Below are 25353 nucleotides of genomic sequence, written 5' to 3' on the forward strand. Positions count from 1 at the left end.
AATGGAAGGAGCCCACGGTGGGCCGGGGTGATTTTAAATCCTGTGGGCAGGCTGACTCCCGTTTAAGCAAAGCCCTGAGGAGGTGAGGCAGGAACCAGTAAATAGGTACCTGGGGAAGGACATTTTCAGCTGGAGGGCAGAGCTACAGAGGCCCTGAGGCAAATATGAGTGTTCACACCAGCAAGGAGGCCTTGTGCCTGGCTCAGTATACCGGGAAGGGAGCTGGACGCAGGGGCAGGCAGTTCAGGGAGGCCTCCAGGCCGTGGAAAGATGCCAGGAAGCTCCCGGAGGGAACTGATCACAGGAGGGACAGAATGGGACTGAAGAGGGTCCCTGTGACTGATGGGTGCAGAGCGGTGGGATGAAGCCCCAAGCACCGAAGCCAGTTAGCAGGCTGCTGCAATAACCCAGGCAGGAGAGGACGCTGGCTGGGACCAGGGTCATAGCAGTGGAAGTGGAGAGAAGGGATTCCATTCTGGATATTTATTAAAGGCAGAGACAACAGGATTTGCTGATGCTGACGTGACCCGACTAACTAGAAAGTTGGAGTTGCCATTTCCTGAGATGGGAAAGACGTTGTGGGGGGAGGTTGAGGGCTCTGTGCTGGTTGTGTTGGCTCATGACGCCATTGGGCATCCGTGTGATGTCAGCGAAGCTGGCGTGGAGAAATAAATAAGGGAGGCATCAGCATAGCGAAGGTGCGGAAAGCCAGGGGCCAGCAGATCATGCAGGGAGGGAGTCTAGAATGAAAGGGACCCTAAGAAGTTGGGAAGAAAATTGCTCCCTGGCACCACCAAAAGCGATGGGTAAGGAGCAGCCAGTGAGGTCGGCGGAGCACCTGGGAGCAAATCAAAGAGAGGTGTAAAGGAGGAAGGATCCAGCAATGTACGCATCTCTGGTAGGTCAAGTGAGGCGAAGGAAGATAATACATTTTCCTAGTACAGAAATTTTAAGAAGCGCAGTGACAGAAAAACAATAAGTCACCGACTGCCCTATTCACACATGGAAACTTCCATTCTTTCTCTGGTCATTTTTATGGGAATCATGCTGTATAGTTTGTATTCTGCTATTTTTCACTTAACAAGTTACTAAATATTCAATGATAACATGAGTGTAATCGCTAGATATTCCGTTTTCTGGGGGTGCCCTAATTTAACCTCTCCTCTATTATTGGGCACTGAGTTATTTCTGTTATTTTTCATTATTATAAATAATTTCATTACTATAAAAATTGATCTCATTATTATAAATAACACAGCTTTGAACAGCCCGGTACATTTTCCTATGAGGTTGGAATTACAAGGTCAAAGGACATGGACACTTTTAAGTGAAGCTTGTACTTCGGAGCCAGTTTCTCCTGGACAGGACTGACTGATCCTGGCTTAGTTATGGGGTTCTTCTGTGTCTCCTCTGCCCTTGGGGAGGTTCAGAAGTCACTCAGCCCTGCTGATCCCCTTTTCTCTCTTCCTCCTCTCCAATTGCGAGTCCAATTTCTCCTGGGCTGCTAAGAATTTCAGGTCCTCTCACTAGGCCTGGCCACCCCTTCAGTGCTCTGCCCATTTCCTTACCGCCAGCCTCTGTCCCCTCACCCAGTTTGTCCTTTTGGTCGGCAGGAGTTAGAGCTTCCCTCAGAGGGCTGGTGAAATAATCCATTGTAAGTGCTCAACACATATTAGTCCTGTCTGCTCTCCTCTCACTGGGTCAGTTAAACGAGATTATTACATGAAGGTACTTTGTGAACTTTAAAGGGCTGGCCGATGTCCAGTCTTGGTTGTTTAAAAAGAAAAGGGTGTGAGTAGTGATGTATCTAGTCCATGCCCTGTAACCACAGAGCTCTTAGAGCAGGGCCACTGATCCACAGGCTGGTGGGCTGGTCACGAGAGCTGTGTGTCAGAAGTCTGAGGGGCGTGGGTGGAGGGGTCAGGCCCAGGAAGGTGGCTCTTTGAGTCAGTCGACCTCTGACCAACCTGTGCCCAGTGCCACTTCTGCTCCTAGGTATGTGTGTGTGTCATAGCGGGGAATCACTAAGCCCAGACCAGTGCTGGGAGGCGGGGGCCAGGGGAGGTCAGAGCAGGAAGGGGCCACGGACACCTTCTAACCCTGCCACCCTGCCGTGACGTTTTACTCGGTGAGGGCACCGGGCGGGCTTACTCCACGTAAGGCCCTCGTGCCTGGATCTTCCCAGGGATGGAGCCGGCACCTACTTCCCAGACCCAGCCTCCAAGGCTGCCGGAGGTGACCTCCCCCCTCCCCCGATGCCCCGGCTGGTTTGCTGGAACCTGGGCTCTGAGTCCTGCTGAAATCATCTCCAGTCGGTCCGTCCTCCGCCACGGCCAGAGGAGTTCTTTCTCAGATGCGGCTCTGAGTCTGCGCTTCATCTTCATAACTCTCCCGTGCTCTCGGCTGCTTTTCGGATAAACACCCACGTCCCTCACTTTGTCTGTGAGGCCCTGAGTGATCGCCAGCCTTAGCTAGACCGGCCTCCCTGCCCTCCTGGCACGCCAGCCACACAGCCCTTCTTTCCCCCTCCCCTCAGAAGGGCCGAGCCATCCTCGTCTGTGGGGCCTTTTCACGTCTCTGTTCCCCCATTGCCCTGTCACCCTGCCAGCTTGCCTGTCAATCAGAGGCCACCTCCTCAGGAACAGCTACCCTGGCCCCCCTCTATGCTCTGCTCGCGTGCTGAGTGTGCCCCCCTGTGCCCGGCACTTGTCCTCCAGGCCCTGCTCATCCTTCATAATTGTGTTTAGTGTTGGTTTCTTGACTAAGGTAGCCTGGCGCGTGATGGGAGGTGCTTAACAAATAGTGGCTGAGTGAATGAAAGCAGCTGGCAGCAGCCGGCAGGGACTAGAAGAAGAGTGAAGGGGCTTTGATGGCATCAACCACCGTAGCACCTGAGGTCCTGGGCTGAAAGGTTTCCAGAAGGGTCCTGTGGTGCAGTCCTCTGCCCCCGGCACTACTGCCCTTCCTCAGAATCCTCCTGAGCTGTGAGGGGGCCTCAGTTCCCCAAAGCTTCCAGAAGGAGGGATCGAGGTCTCTTCTGGAACCTGGGCAGGCCTTTCTTCTACCGCCTCAGTATCTCTCAGCATATTATTCTGTTTTCTTTGCCCAGAGTGTGTGGAACGTTTCCTCCAATAATGAAAGTCTCTCATGCTCCTTATAAAGAATTTGGAGAACACAGAAAAATGTACTTAAGAAAATAAGAATCACCTGTAACTCCACCCCTCAGAAATAAAGAGCCATTAACATTTTGGGCCGTGTCTTTCCACTTTGGGTCTGATGCATTATGCACATGTTTTAACACTGTTGAGATTCTGTTGCTGGTGAAAACTGTGGCTTTTTAGTATCTCCTCAGTCTTCAGTGGCCACAGCCAGGCCAGCTGGGACCAGGCCAGTCACTGGCTGGTATCGTCCCCCCCCCTGCAGGCAGGGGGCACATTCGGGACCCCCTGCTGATCCCGGCGGCCCTTTCCCACGCAGACCTCTTCTCCAGGCACGTGCTCTGTGGCTTCCTGAGGCCAGCTTTTCCTTTTATGTTAGTTTCGCTCCAGTTTACGGAGCTTAGCGGCTGACGCTTGGTGGAACTGGAAGCAGGTAGCATGTGAGGGCAGGCGTGTCCTCCTGGATGTCTTTTCTCTGGTTCCAGCACTCTCTGAACAAAACCAGCCCCTAGGCTACTCCTGGGGGCTGGCTTCAGGTGACCTCCTGGGGTGAATTCATTCCAGCAAGAAGGCCACACAGGCCGCTCATGTGCCCTGAGGGGGGTGGGGTGACTTGGACTGGCAAATGGGGAGCAGAGAGCACCCTGGAGTTGCTGGTCTGGAAAACCAGGGCACTGGGTCAGTGTATCCAGGTTAATGATTGATTGGAGAGCTTGGGAGAGAATCAACCAGATCCATTCTCCCATGGCCTCCCTCATTGCGGATCCTGAAAGCACTTGCCAGAGACGGGCAACCTCTGCCCTTTATCTGGAGTCCGCGACCCTCACCCGCTGCGGTGGGGGAAAAGGAGGAAATGGCAGCAACTGGGTGAGCTGTGGGCAGGGGAGAAAAGAAGAAGTGGGGGAGGGTGTCTCGGCCCATCTCTGAACAGAGAAGCGGGAGGAGGGAGCTCCCTGTCACTTCTCTGTTCCCACAGTTAATTGGAAGGCTAGGAATTGGGAAATGCTGTTTGTTTAGGTCCCTGGCGTTTCTAGACCTGGAATAGCACTTGCTGAGTATAATCCCCTGAGGTGATCCCACAGTGACGACAATAGCACAGCCATAGCCCCTCTTTGCTGGACACTTCTTATATACCACTGGCACCATTAAGCAGCCACTCAGGTTAGATGGTAGTACCTTAATTTCAGGGCTAAGAAAGTCTGAGGGGGAGGGGCAGAGGCAGGGGTTGAACCCAGGCCTGACACAGAAGTCGGTGGAATAACTTCTATGGAGTATTGTATCTCAAGGGCAGTAATACATGAGATTGATACCGAGGCAAACTCTGTGACTGATAGTGGTGTGACAGCAGTTAATGTTTTCAGTCTGTTTTCTCATTCAATAAGTGTACGTTGAGCACCCACTAAATGCCAGGTGCTGGGACCTACCTCAGCGAGATCGAGGGCACCGTCTGGGAGACATAACCCGGTGAGGCCAGACGATTTAACCGGTTAACAGACATTGCAGTGCAGTCATCACAGGTCTGGGAGGGCCTGGGGCAGGGCTGCGGCAGGAAGGACAGAATGGAGCTGGTCCAGGAGAGCTTCCTGAAGGAGGTGCGGCTGGCTCTTGAGGGAGAGTGGGCCTTCGCTAGGAGAGGGGGCAGCATTCCAGGCCGAGGCAGTGTGAGCCTCCGTGTCCAGTGAGTGATGCTGGAACATGCGGCCAGTGGGGTGGGGCTGGAGAAGGCGCCAGGGACCCGAGCCCATGGCTGCCCTTAGTGCGTAACTGTTGTCTTCTGGCAGGGAGTATCTAGAAGGGCTTTGGCCAGAAACAGTTAGGAACTGGCAGCTAGTCAGGATTCAGGGATGGTGGCTCCAGACTGAGGCGGAGGGCAGCTCCCAGACCTCTGGACCCTGGCTGGGCAGGGACATACCAGCTCCTGGTCCAGGCCACCCCAGCACCGCTGGGGAAGGATACAGACCGCGGAGTGATGAGGGCTCGAGCCAGCCTGCTTGGAGTCCAGTCCTGCTCCTTCAGTGCATGTGTAACCTGGAGCCAGTTACTTCCCTCTCTGTGCCACGGTTTCCTCATCGGTTAAATGGGGATGAGAAAGGCACCTGACCCCTTAGGGTTGTTGTGAGGTGAGATGTGTCAGTATACATAGAGACTGGTGTGTAATCATCTTTGGAGAATGGGAATGTCATGATGGAGGTGGTCAGCCCGAGGCCCTGGAGCTGTGACACAGCTTGGGCTCTGGTGCAGGGAGAGTCCTATCAAGCTGCACCCCAAGGCATGGGGCTCCAGCACAGAGACTGACCCCGTTGAGCATTAAAGCCTGTGGGTGGGCATCAGAGAAGCTCCATTTTCTGAGGAGGATTAGACCGGGTGGCCTGGTTGCTCCGGCCCCAGATCAGGCCTCTGCAGAGCTCTGGGTCATATGAGTTAAACTCTTCAAATATACAGTGATGGAAAGAGAACTGACTCTGGGTGATGAACACGCAATGTGATACATAGATGATGTATTAGTTTGGTGTAAAAGTAATTGCGATTTAAAAGGTTTAAAATAATTGCAAAAACTGCAATTTTGCACCAACCTAATATTACAGAATTGTACACCTGAAATCTATGTAACTTTACTAACAATTGTCACCCCAATAAACTTTAATTAAAAACAAACAAAAAAATTCCTCACTCGCCCTGCCCATGAAATTTACCTGCCCAATGGGAAGCAAATGGAGCTGTGCCCCTCCCCCACCTTAGTTCCAAAAGGGCCTGAATGTCTTCTTGGGCCGAGGGAGTGGGTATTAGAATTGGCCCGCTGGGGCCGCATGTGCTCTGCAGGTGTGTGTGTCTGTGTGCTGCACAGCAGGATCCGAGCAGTCCAGGCGTTTGTTTTGTAAGGAATTCTTTTGCTAGAGACTCCCCTTTTTGTCCGAGAACAGCAGAGCAGGCTTCCCTCATTCTGGCTGCGGGCCCTGCCCTGTCTGAGGACAGCACCGGCCTCTTCAGTGGGATGCAGATGTGACACGGTCAGAGCGTTTCGGGGCGTAGGGGTAGTAGTGAAGCCAGGATTTCTTGGCCATTCGCAGCCACCTAAAAGTTAAACCTAGTTCCAGAGGGTGTATTTTTTTAGTGCCAGACCTAACAAAAGGAGAACAGGGTTCATTGCAGGGATAGTGGTGGGTGGGGTGGCAGCTACCTGTGAAAACTGAGCCTGTGACCCTGGGCCCAGTGAGGCTGGGGGAGGGCGGGGAGGGGTCAGAATGGCTCCTGGCTGGACAAGCTGAGAACAGTGGTAGGGGTGGGGCAGCCTTGGCACTGGGTAGAGGGCAGACCTCAGCTGTAAATGGAACAGTCAGGGCTGTGTGAAACGGGGTGGCTTCTGGCACAGTACAGTGGTTATATCTAAACATAAAATGGTCCAAGGGATGTGTGTGGGTTTTAGAACAACCAGGCTGTCACTCCCTTCCCCCTTCAGCTGGTGTCCTTAAGAGGTCACAGCCAGAAGAGACACCTGCAGGCTGGGGAGAAACCCGCACCTGGAATCCAGGGGCCCTGGCCCCACATCCAAAACTCAAACCGGAGCCCAGAACCACATCTGACCCCAAGAGGCAACCATGTGCACCCCTAGAAACTGAGAACAGTAACCCTGGTCGTGGTGAAATAACCTACCAGCTGGCATGTGGAAGAGGAAGCTGAGGCTCAGGGGTGTCAGGGCTCATCGAGGCCAGGCCTGGCTCTGGCTCCGCTCCGCCTGAACCCGTGGTCTTCTGCTTCTTCCTCCGGCGTGGTCAAGAGACGCCCTGGGAGGCTCCGCTGGCCGGGCTTTCTGGCACCTTCCTCATCTGCCCGAGGGTGCTCACACGGGCACAGCCTGACGCATGGAGGCTTGTGAGGATTGAGCGGAGCCTGATGTGGGTGCCTGATGCGGAGTGGGGCTCAGTCAGTCTCTCCCCCACCCCCACCCCCAGGAATCAGTCCTGACAGTGAACTCTGTCTCATCTCCCCAGGGTCACTGAGAGGCTTATGAGGGACCCTGTGAGAAAAGATTTTGTCAAGTATCTATACAAGGCAACTTTGTAACTGTGTCTCCTCTGTTTCCACCCGCTAAGGGGGAACCCCTAAATCTTCATGTCCCCATCTCCCTAGCTCTCCTCACCACAGCGTGGTGTGCATTTCCCTGTGTCCACTGACACACAAGCTACACGGATCCAAAACCAGTTTGTGCTAATCAGTCTCATCCCACTCACCCCTGTGGTGCGTGCCACCACTGTGCTCGTGGCTCTTAGAAGTCACGTTGTCTGACCATTTTGTCACCATGCTGCTCTCCTTGATGCTGCCCCTCAGAAACCTCCTGCCGCCCCTCAGCCACAAGCCTGGTTGAGGGTCTCTCCCCTCACCTGCCCCTGCCTCCTCCACCTCCATAGGTTTCAGTCCTGTGGAGCATGAAGCATCAGTGTCTCTGGTCCTTGTTATTTGGACATTAGCTAATTTTTTTAGAGTTTAATACGTACCAAACAGTCACAAACTGCCCTTGGTGATGGCCCAGGTCCTTTTCCAGTGCTGTCACCCACCCCCTCCCTACCAGCTGTCCCACTCTCCTCTGTAGCCAAGTGTCCTTATATCCTGCTGTTTCAGTTCAGACTGTGTTCAGCTGCACGCAGCTGAAATCTGTCAAACAGTGCCTTGTAAACAGGCATTTAATTCTTTTCACCTGACGAGTAGTCTGGAGGCAGTCATTGCAGGGCTGGTTCAGCAGCTGTGCAGGCCACGGTGACCGGGCTCCCTCTGACGCCACCCAGCTTCCCCTACCCTTAGCGTCTTACGTAAACATCGTAGACTCATGAAATCAAGGAATGAACGCTGGTACGATCCCAGTAGCAGCTCAACTAAGAAGAATGTATTTGGAATTTCCCAGTGTTTCCACCGCTGTTCTCTTTCTGTTCCAGGATCCAGTCCACCATCCTACGTTGCACTTAGTTGTTAATGTCTCCATAGTCTCCTGTCTGAGACTTTTCTCAGTCAGAAAGCTGGAGTTCTGCATGACCTCTCCTGACTTTTCCATCCTACAGCAGTAATTTGGAAATTATACATTCCGTTCATGGAGTCTTAGTGGTTACCTTTGAAATTTTGCCATGTATAGTTGACTTCCATTACCAGTCCATAAATATCATCATTGTTCTTTGTGGCTGCTTAGTATTCCACGTTTCCATATCGTAATTTATTTAGTAAGTCCCGTGTTAATGGGCGTTTAGTTTATTCCCCACCTCTTACTAGTCAAAATTACTGTAATGAATAACCTTGTACACGTACGTTATGCCATTTTGCTTAGTGGAAGTACAGCTTAGGCGACAACTTAGAAGTGGTATTGCTGAGTCAGGGAGACTGCACCTGTCATTTAGATCACTGTAGCCAAATTAGCCTGTTTAGAGGTTGTTCCAACTGATATTTCCACCAGGGATGTGTGAGATTGTTACCCCGCACGGTTAGCAACGCATTAGCCTTTGTTTTCACCTGATAATTAAAAGGGTATTTCAAGTGTTGTTTTCATTTGCATTTCTCTTTTTATGAAGGATGTTGAGCATCTTTTCATATGTTCAAGAGCCAAATGTGTACCTTTCTTGATTATATTTTTCATATCCTCAGCCCATTTTATTATTGGATTGCTGGTCTTTTACTTACTAATTTGTATGAACTATTTTAAGGAAATTAGCTCTTTGTCTGATGAGAATTGCAAATATTTTTTCCCAATTATCTGTTTATTTTCTCATTTTTTTTAACATGTAGAAAGTTAACATTTCTTTTTTTCTTTCAATTTTATTTATTTATTTTTATTTAGTTATTATTATTATTATAATTATTTTTAAGGAGGGCACAGCTCACAGCAGCCCATGCGGGGATAGAACTGGCAACCTTGGTGTTATTAGCGCCATGCTCTAACCAATAGAGCTAACCGGCCACCCCAGTTTATGTTTCTTATAATCAAATTTATTAATCTTTACCCATAATCTTATTATATTTTTTTTTAAGATTTTATTGGGGAAGGGGAACAGGATTTTATTGGGGAACAGTGTGTACTTCCGGAAAAGTCAAGTTGTCCTTTGAATCTTAGTTGTGGAGGGCACAGCTCAGCTCCCCGTCCAGTTGCCGTTGCTAGTTGCAGGGGGCGCAGCCCACCATCCGTTGCGGGAGTCGAGGAGGCCAACCAGCTACCTCGTGGTTGAGAGCCCGCACGCCAACCAGCTGAGCCATCTGGCCACCCGGGAGCTGGGCGGCAGCTCACTGACCTCATTCTCATTGTGGGGGGGGGGCGCAGCTCGCTGGCCCACGTGGGAATCGAACCGGCAGCCCCGTGGCCCAGAGCTCATGCTCTAACCAACTGAGCCACCTGTCCACCCCACCTGTAATCTTTTAACCCATCAAGTTTTATGGGTTTAGTGTTATTCTTAGTTTCTCCCCCACCTCAGGACTATTTGAATAGTTCATGTATCTTTTTGTTGTTTTAACTTTAAAATATTTGATTTGAGGGAACCTTGCTTGGTATAAGATGTAAAGTAGGGATCCAGCTTAATTTCTCCAGATGGCTACTCACTTATCTCTTTTATTGAAGGATCCACCTTTTCCCTTTGATGTGAAGTGCTGTCTTTATAACGTGTTAAAGTGCTGTGTGTGTTTGCATCTATTTGTGGACTTTCGTATTCTCTTTCATCGTCTCTTCATGTGCCAGTACCCCACACTGTTTTAATTATTGTAGCTTTCCTATAATTCTTTTTATTCCTTTCCAGCTCATTCCCTATCGTGTCTGCCAAAGTGCCTCCACCCAGATTCTTTGCTTTTTTCAAGTTTCATCTTTCACTCTTAGTAGACAGCCGTCCCTCCTACTTAAGTAACTGTGAAGAGTGAGGCCATTCCATGTGAACTTCACACACACACACACACACACACACACACACACCCACTGTGATACTTTGCATTTTCCTCATCCTGCACCCTCAGATTATCCCCCTGCCCTGGCTTCCCCCTTGTCTTCCCATAAGCTCCTTCCCCTCAGACTTCTCCTCTATCCACAGCCTGTTTGAGTTTCCTCTATTCCAAAAAACCTCTTCCTGCCTTTGCTACTTTCTCAGTCTAGCATCCTCTTATACCTTTCTTTCCTTGACATATTCCCTTTGCCTGATGGCTCTGCCACTGAGAGTCTAGTTGCAGATCTGTCAACTGGGAGCCTCGCTAGCAGGGGCTGGTGTCTTCTATCCACATCCAAACACAGGAAGGCTATGACCCACTCGCTGTCCCAGCTTCTTTGCTACCACTAATTAATTCTTCAGAACCCAGGTTTCCATCCCAACCACTTGGCTGAACCTTGTTTGGCAAGGTCACTGATGACCTCACAGTCACTGAATCCAGTGGTATCAGTTTATCCCCCTGAAAACTCTGCATCATGTGAGCGGCATGACCCCTTCCCCCTAAAAGGCAGCCCTTCCCTGGGCGCTGAGATGCCAGGCTGTCCCAAGTCTCTCTGCCACTGGCCACTGCCTGTTGTCTGCTCTGGTGCCTTCCTCTGTCATCTCTCGATGTGCTGCTCTCTTCTTTAGTGACCTGAATTCTTCCTGTGGCTGTCACATCAACAAGGACACCACCAAACCTGCAGATTCTCAAACCCCCAGCTCTTAGACTCCAGGGCTGAATGCCAAACTACCTTCTGCAGACCAAGAGGTTATGGTGTCTGTCCAAACGGGAAGATGAGGGCCTGATGGAAAGGAATGATTACAACCACCAGGGGAATTAAAAATAAAAACCCTGATATGCAAACTGCTCCCCAAACCAATCCAATGAGAATCTCTAGGGATGGGCCCAGACATCTGTAGTTTTGAAAATTCCCCAGTGATTCCAGTATCGCCAAGTGTGCAAGCCTAGAGCAAAGTGAGGGAAGACCCCAATGACCCCTGCCTCTGCCTCTGGTTAGTGGGCCGATGGGCGTGTGGGTCAGCAAGTTGGGGATTACAGAGGAAGGGCGGGCTGGGGGGAAGATGGGGGGTTCTGGTGTGGGACTTCCAACATAAGGGGTCCTACAGATGCTGGAATCTCCCTAAAGCAGATATTTTCTGCTCCAATCCTTCCAGGCCTGCACTGGCATGGGGCAGAGCTCAGGCACATGCCCAGTTCCAGGGCAGTTGAAGCTCACGTGCCTGGATACAACCCACGTTCCTGGCCGTCCGTCCAAACCCCCTCTCTTTCAGCACCCCACTCCCCAGCCAGTGGACTCCTCAGTATTCCCCACTGTGCTGCCTGAGCCTCTTCTCGTGCTGTGTCCCCACGAGGCGTTCCATGCCTTCTCCCTAATGTGTCCTGCCAGGAAGGCTGTCCCACAGCACCTTGTGATCTTACCACCTCTGACTGTGGCATTTGTGGAAAGGATCTTAGTTGCTGAGGGTTGCAATTGTCTCCTCCTGGGGGACGTAGACGTGGGGGTCCCCACCTAGTAATACAGCTTTGGGGAGCTTACAGGACAGTGTGCACCTCCCTTTGCCTGATGGCTCTGCCACTGAGAGTCTAGTTGCAGATCTGTCAACTGGGAGCCTCGCTAGCAGGGGCTGGTGTCTTCTATCCACATCCAAACACAGGAAGGCTATGACCCACTGCCTTTAGGAAACGTGGCTTAGGAGAGCAGCGATTCTTGGGCCTGAGCGCTGGTGGGACAGGATGGGGTTAGGAGCATGGCGCATATGAGGATCCCCCCGGTGACTGGGGCGCGTGAGAAAGCCCCTCAAGTCACTCTCGTGTGTCTCCTGTAGACTTAGGATCTCAAAACGCAGGATGCAGCAGAGGCAGGGAAAGGTGGTACAGTGGTATGTCACCCTCTCCAGTTAATGGAGACTGTGCTGAACCCCACAAACTTGCCACAGGAGCCCAGTGGGCAGAGGGCAGGAGGGGAAGTGACTTGTGATGCGGGGAGTGGAGACCGGGGGATGAGGCGCTCCTGCTCCCCCCACTTGGCCCCCAGACGGTAGCCTCAGGCATGCCCACTCCCATCACCCTCTGTCCTCTTCACTGCCTTCCCCGACCTCTTCCTGTCGTCCCCTTTGCCCAGGCTGACAGGAACTGCCCTGGAGAGGTCCGTCTGCGTTCAGACCCAGATGATGCCAGAGCTATGACCGGGCCTGCAGGCGTGGCGCCGAGGGGAAGTCAGCCATGGAGCAGCCACCGGAGGAAGCCCCTGAGGTCCGGGAAGAGGAGGAGAAAGAGGAAGTGGCAGAGACACAAGGAGCCCCAGAGCTCAACGGAGGACCAGAGGACCCGCTTCCTTCCAGCAGCTATACAGGTGAGGAGGGGGCAGAGGGGATGCAGCCAGGGGACGGGAACCTGGGCCTCTGCGAACAGCGTCACGGGAGTGCAGAGTGACTGAGGACGAGCCACACAGCCGAGGTTCACACCCCCACTCTGCTGCTCGTCCGCTGCGGACACCTGGGCAAGTTGTACCACTTCTTCCTGTCAGACAGACAGGGATTGTGGGGACATAGGCCTGGGCTTTTGGGAGAAGAACCCGAGTTAGCCTTTGCTGTGCGTGTCATCGTCATTCCACCCCTGCTACCACAGGGGACCGAGGGCCCATCTGCTTTCACGGCACACGACAGAGATCCACGTGCCTGTGATTGTTCCGTCAGTGAAAACACACTACTCAATTGACCTGCTGCTAATCAGGCGCGCCCTCGAGCTGCACTGTCATTGGGCGTAAAACGCTAAGCAGTTGGTATGAATGACACTTATTAATATCCCTTCTGTGCAGCCAGACAGTTTTTTACCTTCTTGTCTCACTCGTTGGTTCCCCTTTATTTATCCACTGTCAGCAGCCATGTAGACGGTTTTCTCTGGCGCCCTGTACTCTTTGGTCACTGTCTTCATCATCATCATGATTTACGTCCACCTTCAAGGGCACCCAGAATGCACTTCTCTCAGCCCCTGCGTCTCTCTCCCTGCTGCTGACGCCGCCCTTTCCCTGCTCCCTCCCTGAGTACCATCACCTGCATGCCATCACATCCCACTGACCTTTGTTCCCTTCCCTCAAGGGAAACTGCATCAGGAGAGAATGTACTGCCAGGAGGGCACATCCTGATCTGGCTGCTGGTTTCAGCCTGAGGAGATCCTGGTCACAGTGGTGATTCAGGGCAGAGAAGCAGGCCCGCTCCGCAAATGTGGGCTCTGGACCCTTGTTTCTGCGTGGGGGGAGGTGGGTGGTGTCAGAGTTAACGCAGGGCGGGGGCTGTTGACGCAGGACAGGCTCCTGCCTGGGCCTGCACCTCAGGCAGGCCCGAGTCCTCGAGCCACATGGCTTTGAACCTGCAAAGCAAGTCCCAGGGTTTTGCAGAGTTTCTTCCTCTTCAGGGCACATGGTAGGGTAGGGTGAGGGGAAACCCATCTGATCCCACCCAGACACCCAGGAGTGACCAAAGCAGGCTTGGTGTGATTTCAGGACCCATGCCCTTGGGCTCGTGGCTGGGAAGGCTTTGGAGACCCAGCCTTTTTTAGAAGAGAGGAATGGCTAACCAGGAGTGGTCAGTCCCTTTGCGCTAATGACCCGTACTGTTCTGAACTTGAGACAGGTGAGGAGGGTTAGGAAGCCGAGGGAAGACGCTGGGGCTAAGAATGAGCACGGGGTGTCACTGTGCACACCAAGAGAGAGTGAAGGAAATAGAGGGCCACGGGTTTGGTAGCCTCCCTGCTGCCCTGGCCCACCTGGTCCCCACACCTGGGCCCAGGCACATAGACGTTGCTTGCAGACTAATGTCTATCCTGGGGTTTCCTACATGCCCTTGTGAGGACCACATTCCCAAGTGATCCTGCTGTTCACACACAGACCAGAGTGTGTGCCTGGCACACAGGCAGGGCGAGGTGGCATGTGATGGCATCTCAGGGAGTGTTATTGGTGGGATTTAGGGCATGCCGGGAGATGTCTGGGGAAGAATTTGCCCATCCACCCTTGCCCATACACTGTGCCGTGTATGGTGTGTTTAATAGAGTCTGTTTATCAATAAATTCCTCAAGTGGAGGTAGAAAGGCTTTCTTATTCAGTGTGTCAATCATACACAGGAAGACTTTCTATAAACACACAGTTTACCAAAGGACAAATCCAAATGGCTGAAACATGAAACACTTTTAAGTCTGCTCACCAATCAAAGAAGGTGTCTTCAGATGCGGTGCCATTTAAGCTATGGGATCAGCCACGAAGACCTGCTGGCCTGAGATTGAGGACGTAGCTGCCCCGCCCCTGAGGGTGGAAAGGGAGCATGGCCAGCGTGGTTAGTGAGCATGCTTTGTCCCCGCAGCTCTCCTCCTAGGCATGGACCCCGTGCACGGAGATTTCTACACTTGTTTGCTGTAGCACTGTTTATAAAAGCAAAACATTGGAAGGCGCCCATCTGTGGGAACTGGTTATGTACACTGTGGTAGAGCCACAGCGTGGAACGCTCTAGGCATCAAAATGGAAACGGTAGGTCTGTATACACTGGCAGGGAAGTAAGTTCCTGACACATTGGGGATCCCATTGTTTAAAAATCCTCGTGTATCATAGCAGGTACTAGAAGAGTATACACAAAGGACTAACGGGGCCAGCCCAGAGGGGTAGGACCACGGGTGGAGAGGACTTGTCATAAGGTGCTACATGCCCGTATGTATTTTTCCCAACAAGCCTGAAGTACTCTCATACTGTAAAAAGCAATTATGTTGCTTTTCTTTAAAAGGTTAAAAATAAAGGTGGGGGGGCCCTGGAGCATCATCCTGTTTGTGTTGGGGATCACGCAAACCAGGGCAGGAGTCCCAGGCCAGGGAGCTGTGCCCTCACTGGTGCCATACCCTCTTCACCTGGAAAGGCTGCATCCTGTCCACCTCAGGGGCCAGCCAGGTAAGGAGTAAATGGTGCTGACACACCACAGATCTCAGCGCCTCCTGGTTCCCTGCCCCGTCCCAGGAGCCTATGACTTTGACCTCCAGAGTCCCCTCAGGGATCCATGAGGATGGGCTCGAGCCTGAAACAGCAGGAAGGCTGCGGCTTGCTTCCCCTCTGACCCTCCTGACCGTGCCTCGCTGTACCAAGCTCAGTGCCTCCCAAGCCCCGCCTCTCACACGCAGGGAGGCAGGCAGGACAGCCCCCATCGGCAGTACTCAGCACATGCCCAGGGCCCCCGGCTGGGGCGGAGCAGGGGCAGCTGCAAGCGGTGCTCACACCCACTGCTGTCCTCTTCCTGTCCTGCTTCAGTGAGGAACATCCTGTCACACTGAGAAAGGGGTTGGCGGTCGTAATGTGGGGCGGAGGAAGGTGGAGTGTCCTTCCTCTTGGCCTTAGCGCCTCCTCTCACTCAGCAGATGCTTGGTGGCTGTCCAGACAGCCGTTCAGCGGAGGGCAAGGCCGGTGCCTGCCCTGCGGAGCCCACAGTCCAGGCAGACGGGACAACAGGAGGAAGGAGGCTGCTTGGTAACCCAGCTCCCGAGTCCTACAGAATTGGCCCTGACTTCAGAAGCTGTCTGCCTGTGGGGCTCTGCCAGCAACGTGAACCGGGCTGGCCTCTGCTGGCCGCCTCCCAGCTATGCTGACAGCATAGCTCTAGCGATGGAGACTAGATATGCAGGAGCGCTCGCCACCGCAGGGACGACCTGAATAAGGGCCGTAGTGTGTTTGCTGAACTTGTAATCAAAGATGGTGCAACTGATACTTCACTCTGGGTGATGGGCCTAGTGTTTATACGGAGTCCAAACATTAGACTGGTGGCCCAGTGTCATCCTCGGCAGTGACGTGTCTCCTTGTTTATCACAATCACAGAGTATTGATCAGTAGTAATGAACACCTGTTTATACATATGGGAAGTTGTGGAGTGCCGTGAGTAAGAGCTCAGCCCCCGGGTTGGATGGTTCCAGGTTATAAATCTCACTCTGCCGTTGATCTAGTCAGGATTCTCTAGAGAAACAGAACCAGTAGGGTGTGTGTAGGAGGGAGGGAGGGAGGTTTGTTTTAAGAAATTGGCTCAGGCATTTGTGAGGGACAGCAAGTGGAAACTGCAGGCCAGGCCAGCACGCTGCAGACGGCGGGAAGCTGATGATGTAGCTCAAGTGCAAATGCCGTGTGGAGACAGCACTCCCTCTTCCTTCGGGAGGCCTCCTCACGTCCTGGAGAGTGATGGTTTCAATGTCAGTGATACCTGAAAAGTACCTTCACAGCAACGTCTGGACTGATGTTGGACCACAAACTGGTGCCATGGGTACCATGGCCTGGGTAAGTTGGCACATAAGGTTAACCATCAGAGCCACTGTCAGCATGTTTCTTAACCTTCTGAGCCTAACGTGGGGGTAAGAAGTCCTGCTAGAAGGTTCACGAGATTAATGATGTAAAGTGTCCAGCAGGCATGCGCTGAGAAAGCGGTGTGATTGGTGCCAACACACAGCCTTTGCAGGGAAGTGAAGTGTAGGTTCAAGTTCCAGCTCCACCACGGATAAGGCAGGGGACCTTGGGCAGGTCCCTTAACCTCACCGAGCCTCAGTTTCCTCTCTTTAAATGGCAGTTACAAAATGATACTAACAGGTGTAAAAATACTAACATACTTGGCGTTGAGTGGGGGCCTGATAAACACTGGTTCCATCCCTTCCCCTCCAGGGGGTGGTAAAGGTAGGAGATACTTGGGAGGTCAGGCAGAGTGTGGCTAGAGTGGAAGTTCAGAGGCAGGGCATAGCGCCCAGACGTGGCCATCGGGTGAGCAAGTGCATCTCCTGAGGGCAGAGGCGGGGCTGGCCTGGGCCAGGGAGAGCGGCTGGGCTGGGCAGGGCAGGCAGACGGCCCTCCTGTGGCAAGCCCAGGGTCTCTTCCACCCAGCGTGCCTGAGGGGCACCAAAGCGGGACTCCTGGTGTGGGGAGAGCCTCTCGGAACCCCAGTCTCCCACTGGGTCATGGGGGGGAGTGCTGGGACCTTCAGAACCTGGTGCCTAGAACGGGGTAATCATTACCTTCAAGTAGGATCTGGCGGTGATTTGAGAATAAACTCTTAAGCCAGGTGGTCAACCAGGAAGAAACAGAACCTTTGTCTTTGGAAAACCCACCCCAAATTACCACCACTTCAGTGTCCCCGATACGCACCCCACAACAAAAGCAATCCCAGGAGGATGCAAGCACTCTGCCCATCCCAGCCCCTTATCTTCCTGGCCTTTCTCTGTCTTATGTATCAGTTATTTGTGTTCTCTTATTCCCCTCAAAAGCAGGGGGTGCCCTTGTCCTATTCCCCTGAACCCACCAGGCTTCCCTGGTTGCTCTCCAGCTCAGAAGCCTATGCTTCTTCACCAACCAGGACAGGCCGTCTCCCAGGGTGCCTCACTGTCCTCAGCCTGTTTCTCCCCAATCCAGTTTGTAGCCCTTGCTGACAGGGACCCCTCTGGGACTCCTGCCCGGGGTCTCCTCACAATCCACAGCTCTGGCTGGCTTGCTGGCCAGTAGGGCTTGGGCATCCTGGCTTCTTCCGGTTGCCAGTGGTCCTGACTCCCCGAGTCCAGGCGACACGAGAGGAAGCTAAGTCTTGTTCCAGGGGCTCGCTTTCCTGGCCTCCTAAGCAGAGACACCCCCGCACCCACCTTGGGTTTCTGTGAAGCTGTGGGGGTAGAGGGACAAACAACCAGAAGAAGGAAGAGAGAGGCATGGTCCCAGCCTGTGGGGCACACAGCTTGGAAACTGTAGGATGGCGGCTTTCTCATGAGATCACCCTAACGGAAGCTGGTATTTACACAGCACTTGCAAGTTCCAAGAGCTTTCTCTGTATCAACTCCCGTCGGCCTCACCGTGCGTCTCTGAGATAGATACTGTTGTCATCTCCCATTTACAGAGGTGGAAACTGAGGCCCAGAGGGCAGAGGTGGGCTTTGAGCCCAGGACACCGATTTGAACTTAGACTGCATGGCTCCTGAGACGTGTTCTTACCCCTACGCCTGCTGTTTCTGAGCACCCGGAAGCTGGCTGGGAGGTCGTCCAGAGCTCAGCTTCGAGCCCAGGGAGGGGAGCAGTCACCTTCCCTGACCCCCTCACACCCGCTGACGGCACCTTCGCAGTCCCTCCCGCTCTGCCTGCCCCTTGACCAGCGCTGCCACTTGCTGCATTGTGTTCTGGTATTCTTACCCTTTTCTTACCTCAGCTAGTTGAGGGCAGGTGCTCATCAAATGTCTGTTGAATGAAAAGAGAGTGTGGCATTGCCACGGGCAGCACCATCAGCAACCAGATAACAAGACACCTGCCGAGCCTCCAGGGCCATGAGGGAGAATGAGGCAGCACCGCCAGGAGGTGGGCACTCTGAGGTGACTGGCCCCTGTGGACGGGACTCAGCAGTGGGGGGAAGCGGGCTTGCAGATCCAAAGGGAACGTGATTCGAGGAGCTCTGAGTCCAGTCAGGAGGCAGACGTGTGAGCCTCAGAATCAGCACTGCTCACAAGAGTGCTACCAAGTGTACAGTGCTCACAGACACAGATACGAGGAGAAAGTGCTGGAAACCGCCCGCCGCAGCACCTGCACAGGTCTCCCCAGAGGTTCACATATTAATTACCTCCTCTCCCAGCAGCGGGGAATGGGAGTTCGCTGCCTGTGACATGCAGTGCCTCCAGGACTGTGGGTGCCTCCAGGACTGTGGGTGCTCCCCAGCCCTCCAGCCAGTCACGCTCCATGAGCTTGAGGACCCTTATCCCACAGCCACTGAGTCCTGCCCTGTGGCCCTGACATTGTAGGGGGAGCCCCCAGCACTGAGTAAACAGACTGGCAGGTGGTGACAGCGGCTACTGAGAAGACCAAAGCCGCTCTGCCCTCCCTCCCACGCTGCAGTCTCCCCGCAGCACCTTGCCCAGGAAGTGGAAGGAGCCCACTGTCCCCTTCTGGGCTGAGGGGGCAACTACACCCCTTGGAATGTCAGCAGGTTGGGAGCTAAGGTTCTGGGACAGGATGGGCCATTTTAGGAACCTGGGTCTTGTGTCCCCTTTGCCCTCATCAGCCAGGGGAGGGGGACAGGCTGCTGGGTCCCCTTCCTATTTCCAGGATGAGGGCTGGGTGAGGTCACTCCTGAGAGCCAAGGGGGAAATGGGGGAGTGGGAGGGAGTGACAGAAGTGCAGTGCACTTTGGGAGGGTCCTCCACGGTGGGGAAAACGAGATTTTGTGCCGAGTGGAAATGTTAACTCGACTTACTGCCATGGCTTGGGTCTCCCTAAGGCGCCGCCGCTCTAAGTCACCAATTCTCTGCTTTGGGTCTTGGTCCCTGGTCCCCGAGGAGATTTCTCGGTCATCAGGGAAGAGAGCAGAGAAGAGCAGATTGGTAGGCCAGCAGGCAGACACAGGACAGACGACGCGTGGGTCATGCAGCACTGGGCAGGGGCTCAAGAGACTCAGTGTGGGTCCCCTTTCCAAGGGAAGGGCTCATTTCTGAGTGTCAAGGGAGAGATTGAGAAGAGACTCAGCAGTTCTTGCGTCTGACAGCATGTATGCCCTGAAGTTGTTGCCATGGTAACTACTCTCCTTGCTGACACTCAACACCTGGTTCAGACATCAACGTTGAACAGAAAAACACTTGTGGAAATCCCCTGTGTTGCCCAGTCCATGTAACTGATAGCCACGCTATTTCAACTCGAGCAAGGAGTCTTGTGGGAATTAGTTTGAGCTTCTTGAGAGACCTTTTACAGGACCTCTGGTGTCCGAGCAAGAAGCAGATTTCTCAGGTGCCGGGGGTGCTCTGCAGAGGTCTGCACTTCTAATTTTCACAAAACATTTCATACTACCCCACGTGGGCCGCTTCCTAAAGACAGCCTACAGAGATTCCGTCTGCTTCCTTTCCCTTGCTCTCCTCCTCCCAAAACAACCATCCCCCCCACACCCTCTCCTCCCAGTGGGGAGTTCAGCCCAGGAAGACTCTGACTTACTCCAGGTAGGAATAGCTGCCATCTCCAGAATACTTGCTGTGTGTCAGGTCTGGGGGAAGTGCTTTGGAAACGTCTCCACTCTCCCAGAAGCTGTCATTAACCCCAGGTTCTAGGTGAAGAAACTGACCCTCAGGAAGGTTGACTCCCATGGCCAGCCAGGCCGTAAGTGGCTGCGGCAAGGGCTGTGTGAGTGAGACACGTGGGCTCTTCCTGCCACCTGCACTGCCTGGGCTCTGGGCACCTCCCCTGGCGCCCAGCCGAGCGGAGTGTAAGCCCCCTGTGTTGTGTGTCTGCAGACCTCTCCCGGAGCTCCTCGCCACCCTCGCTGCTGGACCAGCTGCAGATGGGCTGTGACGGGGACCTCGTTGCGGCAGCCTCAACATGGAGTGTCGTGTGTGTGGGGACAAGGCATCAGGCTTCCACTACGGGGTTCATGCTTGCGAGGGGTGCAAGGTATGGGCAGTGGGGGTGGCTGGCTGGCTGGCCGGCAGGGCTGTGGTCACATGGTGAGTTACCCTGCCAGAAAGGCTTTCCCTGCGGGGCGCTATGGCCCTGACAGTCCCCACTGCGGAATTCCCTGGGTGGCAGCCAGGCCCTTGGGCCTATTCCAGGCCTCAGCTTTGGGTCCCGCTGGAGAGGAGGGGTTCCCTGTCAGGCCTGCCCTGCTGGGCAACTGCGTGGTTGACCAGCCACTCACCTGGGCTCCCTGGGCTGCTTGCGCCCTCTGGGGACCTGGCTGGAGAACACAGGCTGGACCCGATGGGGGCTTGGCTGAGCCATCTTCCTGAGGTCAGGGGTTCCTGCACCTCAAAGCCTGAAGGGGGCTCTGAGCAAAAAGGAAACGTTACATTTCGTTTCCAGTGGTGCTTTTGGCTTTCTCCCCTCCTAACTGCACACCATCAAATTTTCACATACTTATTAAACTATCTAGAAAATATGCAGAACCAGGACACATTTATGAATAAATCAAGTTAGCCACAGTACAGTTTTGTTACCAAACTAACAAAGAAGCATTAAAATAAATATGGTATATTATTTTAATTAGTTCAAAAGTTACCTCCTTCTCCCTCTCCCAAAACACTTCCCACCATTACTTCAGATTTCTGGAGGTTTTACATCTTCCTGCATAATTGGGCCCCTGGTACAACCCAGCTGAGAATCTTGGGCAGCCAGATTCTCAGCCTCTCTCACTTCCTTGTGGCTTTTCCTCACCTGTGCACTGCCCCTCAGGGCTTCTTCCGTCGAACGATCCGCATGAAGCTGGAATACGAGAAATGTGAGCGGAGCTGCAAGATCCAGAAGAAGAACCGCAACAAGTGCCAGTACTGCCGCTTTCAGAAATGCCTGGCTCTGGGCATGTCGCATAATGGTGAGAGCTGGCCTGGGCAAGGCACAGGGGCTGCTGGCTCCACACAGCTGGAAACCAGGTTTCAGGGAGCCCAGAAAGGGGGTGCCCTGGAGCAGTGCCTGGCACACAGTAAGCACTGCTAAGTGTCAGCTGTGAACCTCACTGGTCTGGACCTGAGTCTTGGAGGCCAGTACAAGGCTGACCAGTGTCCACCCTGGGTCCCAGGCCGGGAGCTGTCACCACCTCTCTGTACCTGAGGGTCAACCTCTCTGGCCCAGAAGGAAAGTGGGAGTGACCCCAGCCTGTCTTGGATGACCTGACCCAGCGTGATGAAAAGCCACTGCTAAGGCCTGAGAGGCCCTCAGTCCTTGTTGGTTATTGAAAGGGGGTGGGAACCAGTATGTGAGCACATGTGTCAGCTGCCAGGACCAGGCGGGAGTCCTGGAGGCCAGTCATGCCTGGAAGACAGCCTGCCCTGCTCTGTGCTCCAAGCCTCGTGCACAGCCTTCAGACCCCATAGAAAGGCTTTGCAAAGCCCACTGCCCCCTTAACCCTGTGGGTCAGAACCCCCAGAGGACAGGGGAGAGCCTCTTGTTTAAATGTCTTCACCCATGGATACCCTAATAGCCTTGTATCTTTGGGGGGGCAGGACCTGAGCCCGCCGTCTGCAGCTTTTTTTTAGGTGATGGATCCCGCCCCTCGCTCTGTATCTGCCGGGCCCCATTACCTGGCCAAGATGAGGGGATTTCCTAGATCTCAGGGCTGACTGACTGCTCGATTTTTCTCTGAGAGAAGCCAGATTTGTATCCTGTTCCATTACTAATGACACAGTTTTTGAGTGCTTACTATGTGAGACTCTTATTTAATTGTTCTGACAGTCCAGTGAGCTGTGTCAGCCCCATTTTCTGATGAGACAGGAAGGTGAAGTAGCCTGCCTGAAGTCCCACGGCTAGCCAACTGCTTAGCTGGGACTCAGGCCTTTGGAACCAGAGGCTTGTCTTCCTGCCCCCGCGCTGCACCACGTCTGGGCCAGAGCGGCTCAGCCACCCTGAGTAAGGGCCCTTTGTGTGCCGGGCATGGAACAAGACAACCCCTGCCCGTCTGGACTTTACGTTCTGGAGGGTTTCCCCAGTATTCCAACTTGCTGCCTCTAGAACTGAGGGCCCTGGGCTCAAAATATGTTATGTGTGTCCGTCTCTGGCCCTTGTGCCTGTAGAGGGACGAGGAGGTCACAGGTGCTGGCCGCTGCCTGGACTCCTTGTGACCCTCCCCCATCCCATGCAGCCATCCGCTTTGGCCGGATGCCAGAGGCCGAGAAGAGGAAGCTGGTGGCCGGGCTGACAGCAAGTGAGGGCAGTCAGCACAACCCACAGGTGGCTGACCTGAAGGCCTTCTCCAAGCACATCTACAGTGCCTACCTGAAAAACTTCAACATGACCAAAAAGAAGGCCCGTGGCATCCTCACTGGCAAGACCAGCCACACGGCGGTGAGTGTCACTGCTCGGCTCGGCAGCAACCTCTGGCTCTGGGCCTCGCTGCCCCCTGCCTGCCTCCTGGGAGCACCAGGCCTCCCCTAACGTCGTGGTACAGGCAGGGGGTATGGGGAGCACACGGGCGGGGGGCCCTGAGGCCCGGCCTCTAACAGGCCTGGTTTTCAGCCCTTGTGATCACGACATCGAGACATTGTGGCAGGCAGAGAAGGCCTTGGTGTGGAAGCAGCTGGTGAACGGCCTGCCCCCCTACAAGGAGATCAGCGTGCACGTCTTCTACCGCTGCCAGTGCACCACGGTGGAGACCGTGCGTGAGCTCACTGAGTTCGCCAAGAGCATCCCCAGCTTCGGCAACCTCTTCCTCAACGACCAGGTGACCCTTCTCAAGTATGGCGTGCATGAGGCCATCTTCGCCATGCTGGCCTCCATCGTCAACAAGGACGGGCTGCTGGTGGCCAACGGTACTGGCTTTGTCACCCGTGAGTTCCTGCGCAGCCTCCGTAAGCCCTTCAGTGACATCATCGAGCCCAAGTTTGAGTTTGCTGTGAAGTTCAATGCCCTGGAACTTGATGACAGTGACCTGGCTCTGTTCATCGCGGCCATCATCCTGTGTGGAGGTAAGTGAGGGTGGGCGGCCGCCCCCACATCGCCAGCCCGCTGAGGGCTGGGCCCTCCCTACACAGCTCCACGCCTGAGCTCGGGTGGCGTGGGGAAGACCAACATAGGTGGAGAGGAGATGGAAAAAAGACTGAAAGGACATACAGCAGCATGTTGATGGGGCTATTTCTGGCGGCGGTGGAGACATTTTCTGTACTTCACGTATAGTTTTCAAGTCCAACACAATCACTGTAATAATGATCGTGCTAACAGTGGCGGAGAACTCGCTTCATGCCAGGCACGTTCCAGTTCCTTTTCCTAGATTATAACTCATCACCTGATCCTTACAGCAACTATGTGCGACAGGCACTTCTGTTATCCCCAGTTTGCAGCTAAGGAAACAAGCCCAGGGAGGCTGAGTGACCTGCCCGTGGCCTTATCACTAGGCTGGTAGAGCCGAGGCCAGAAAGCAGGCAGTGAGTCATCTTTTACCATGGTACTCTACTGCCTAGTCAGGAAAAACCGGGGGGCGTGGGGCGGCGAGAACGCTCAGGAGGACAGTGATTGACAGGACAGGGCTTGGGTCTGTCACAGCAAGGACGCCTGCTGTCCCCTGGGCCCAGTCCCCCCTGCAGGGTGGGGGTGGGGAGCTCCTCTGCCTTTGGGAGACCCGTGCATGCCCACTGCCTCCCACCCCTCTGCCCTGTGTCCCCACAGACCGGCCCGGCCTCATGAACGTGTCACAGGTGGAGGCCATCCAGGACACCATCCTGCGCGCCCTCGAGTTCCACCTACAGGCCAACCACCCCGACGCCCAGTACCTCTTCCCCAAGCTGCTGCAGAAGATGGCCGACCTGCGGCAGCTGGTCACCGAGCACGCCCAGATGATGCAGCGCATCAAGAAGACCGAGACGGAGACCTCGCTGCACCCGCTGCTCCAGGAGATCTACAAGGACATGTACTAAGGCGCCCGCCAGGCCTCCCAGCAGGCCTCGGAGCCGAGCCCGGGGGCAGGTAGTGCTGGCAGAGGCGCCGCCTGAGAACTCGGCCTGGCGCCAGAGCAGTGGGAGCTCACACACTTGTGTGCGGACACATGGCCTCTCGCCCCAGTGTTCCCTCCCTCCTGCTCCCTTTCGTCTCCCTCCTTTTCCGTTCCTCTTCCCTAATTTCTTTGTTCTTTCTCTTCCTTTCTATAGGTTTCCCTCTCCCTTCCTCCTTTGCCCTTTTTCTCTCCCCATCCCCATGTCTGTCCCCTCCCCTTTCTGTGAGACAGTTTGTATTATTTCACCACCAGCATAGAACAGGACCTCTGCTTTTGCCCCCGTCCTCCGGAGCAGAAGGGAGTGGGGCCTGCCCTCTGCACCAAGTCACCTGCAGGGCTCGGGACCTCATTCTGCTTCTGTCTTCACAGCAACGGACTTGAGCCATCCAAAGAAACACTAAGCTCTCTGGGCCCAGCTTCCTGGGGAAGCCGAGTGTGGCCTGGGCTGACTGGCTGCAGCAGTGGCCCCTAGTCACTGGGTCCCTGCCCTGAAGGCCAGGATGCCCCCCTAAGACTGTCACCACCGTCCCAAGGCTGAGGCTGGGACCCCCGGACCCAGCCGACCCCACTCCGGCAGCACACCCCCCCCCCCCCCAACCTCCCCCCCACCCGCACCCCCGCACACCCCAACCTCACTGACACCCAACATCCTTTGTGTTCTTTTCACGGGTCTTCCAGGCCAGTGTCGCTGATGGCCCCCTGTGCTGGCCACTGGGGCGCCTCCCCACAGCCTGGAAGGAGGTGGGTTTCCTCCAGGTGGGGGACCCCACACCCTTATTGAAGAGAAGCAAGCCTCAAGGGAGGCCACGGTTGGTGGAG

General features: G+C 54.3%; 1 protein-coding gene across 1 annotated transcript in view; it reads left to right on the forward strand.

Moving 5' to 3' along the window:
- The window catches only part of PPARD (peroxisome proliferator activated receptor delta), a 74878-nt gene extending 49765 nt beyond the window's left edge, over nucleotides 1–25113 (forward strand). The window contains 7 exon segments of the mRNA XM_033102748.1: nucleotides 12226–12456; nucleotides 20354–20413; nucleotides 20416–20510; nucleotides 21288–21426; nucleotides 22690–22896; nucleotides 23051–23512; nucleotides 24210–25113. Of these exon segments, the coding sequence (XP_032958639.1) occupies nucleotides 12327–12456; nucleotides 20354–20413; nucleotides 20416–20510; nucleotides 21288–21426; nucleotides 22690–22896; nucleotides 23051–23512; nucleotides 24210–24457 (1341 nt within the window). The 5' untranslated portion in view covers nucleotides 12226–12326 and the 3' untranslated portion in view covers nucleotides 24458–25113.
- The last annotated feature ends 240 nt before the right edge of the window (nucleotides 25114–25353 follow it).

The sequence above is a fragment of the Rhinolophus ferrumequinum genome, chromosome 3 (assembly GCF_004115265.2).
Source record: "Rhinolophus ferrumequinum isolate MPI-CBG mRhiFer1 chromosome 3, mRhiFer1_v1.p, whole genome shotgun sequence".
Lineage (NCBI taxonomy): Eukaryota > Metazoa > Chordata > Mammalia > Chiroptera > Rhinolophidae > Rhinolophus > Rhinolophus ferrumequinum.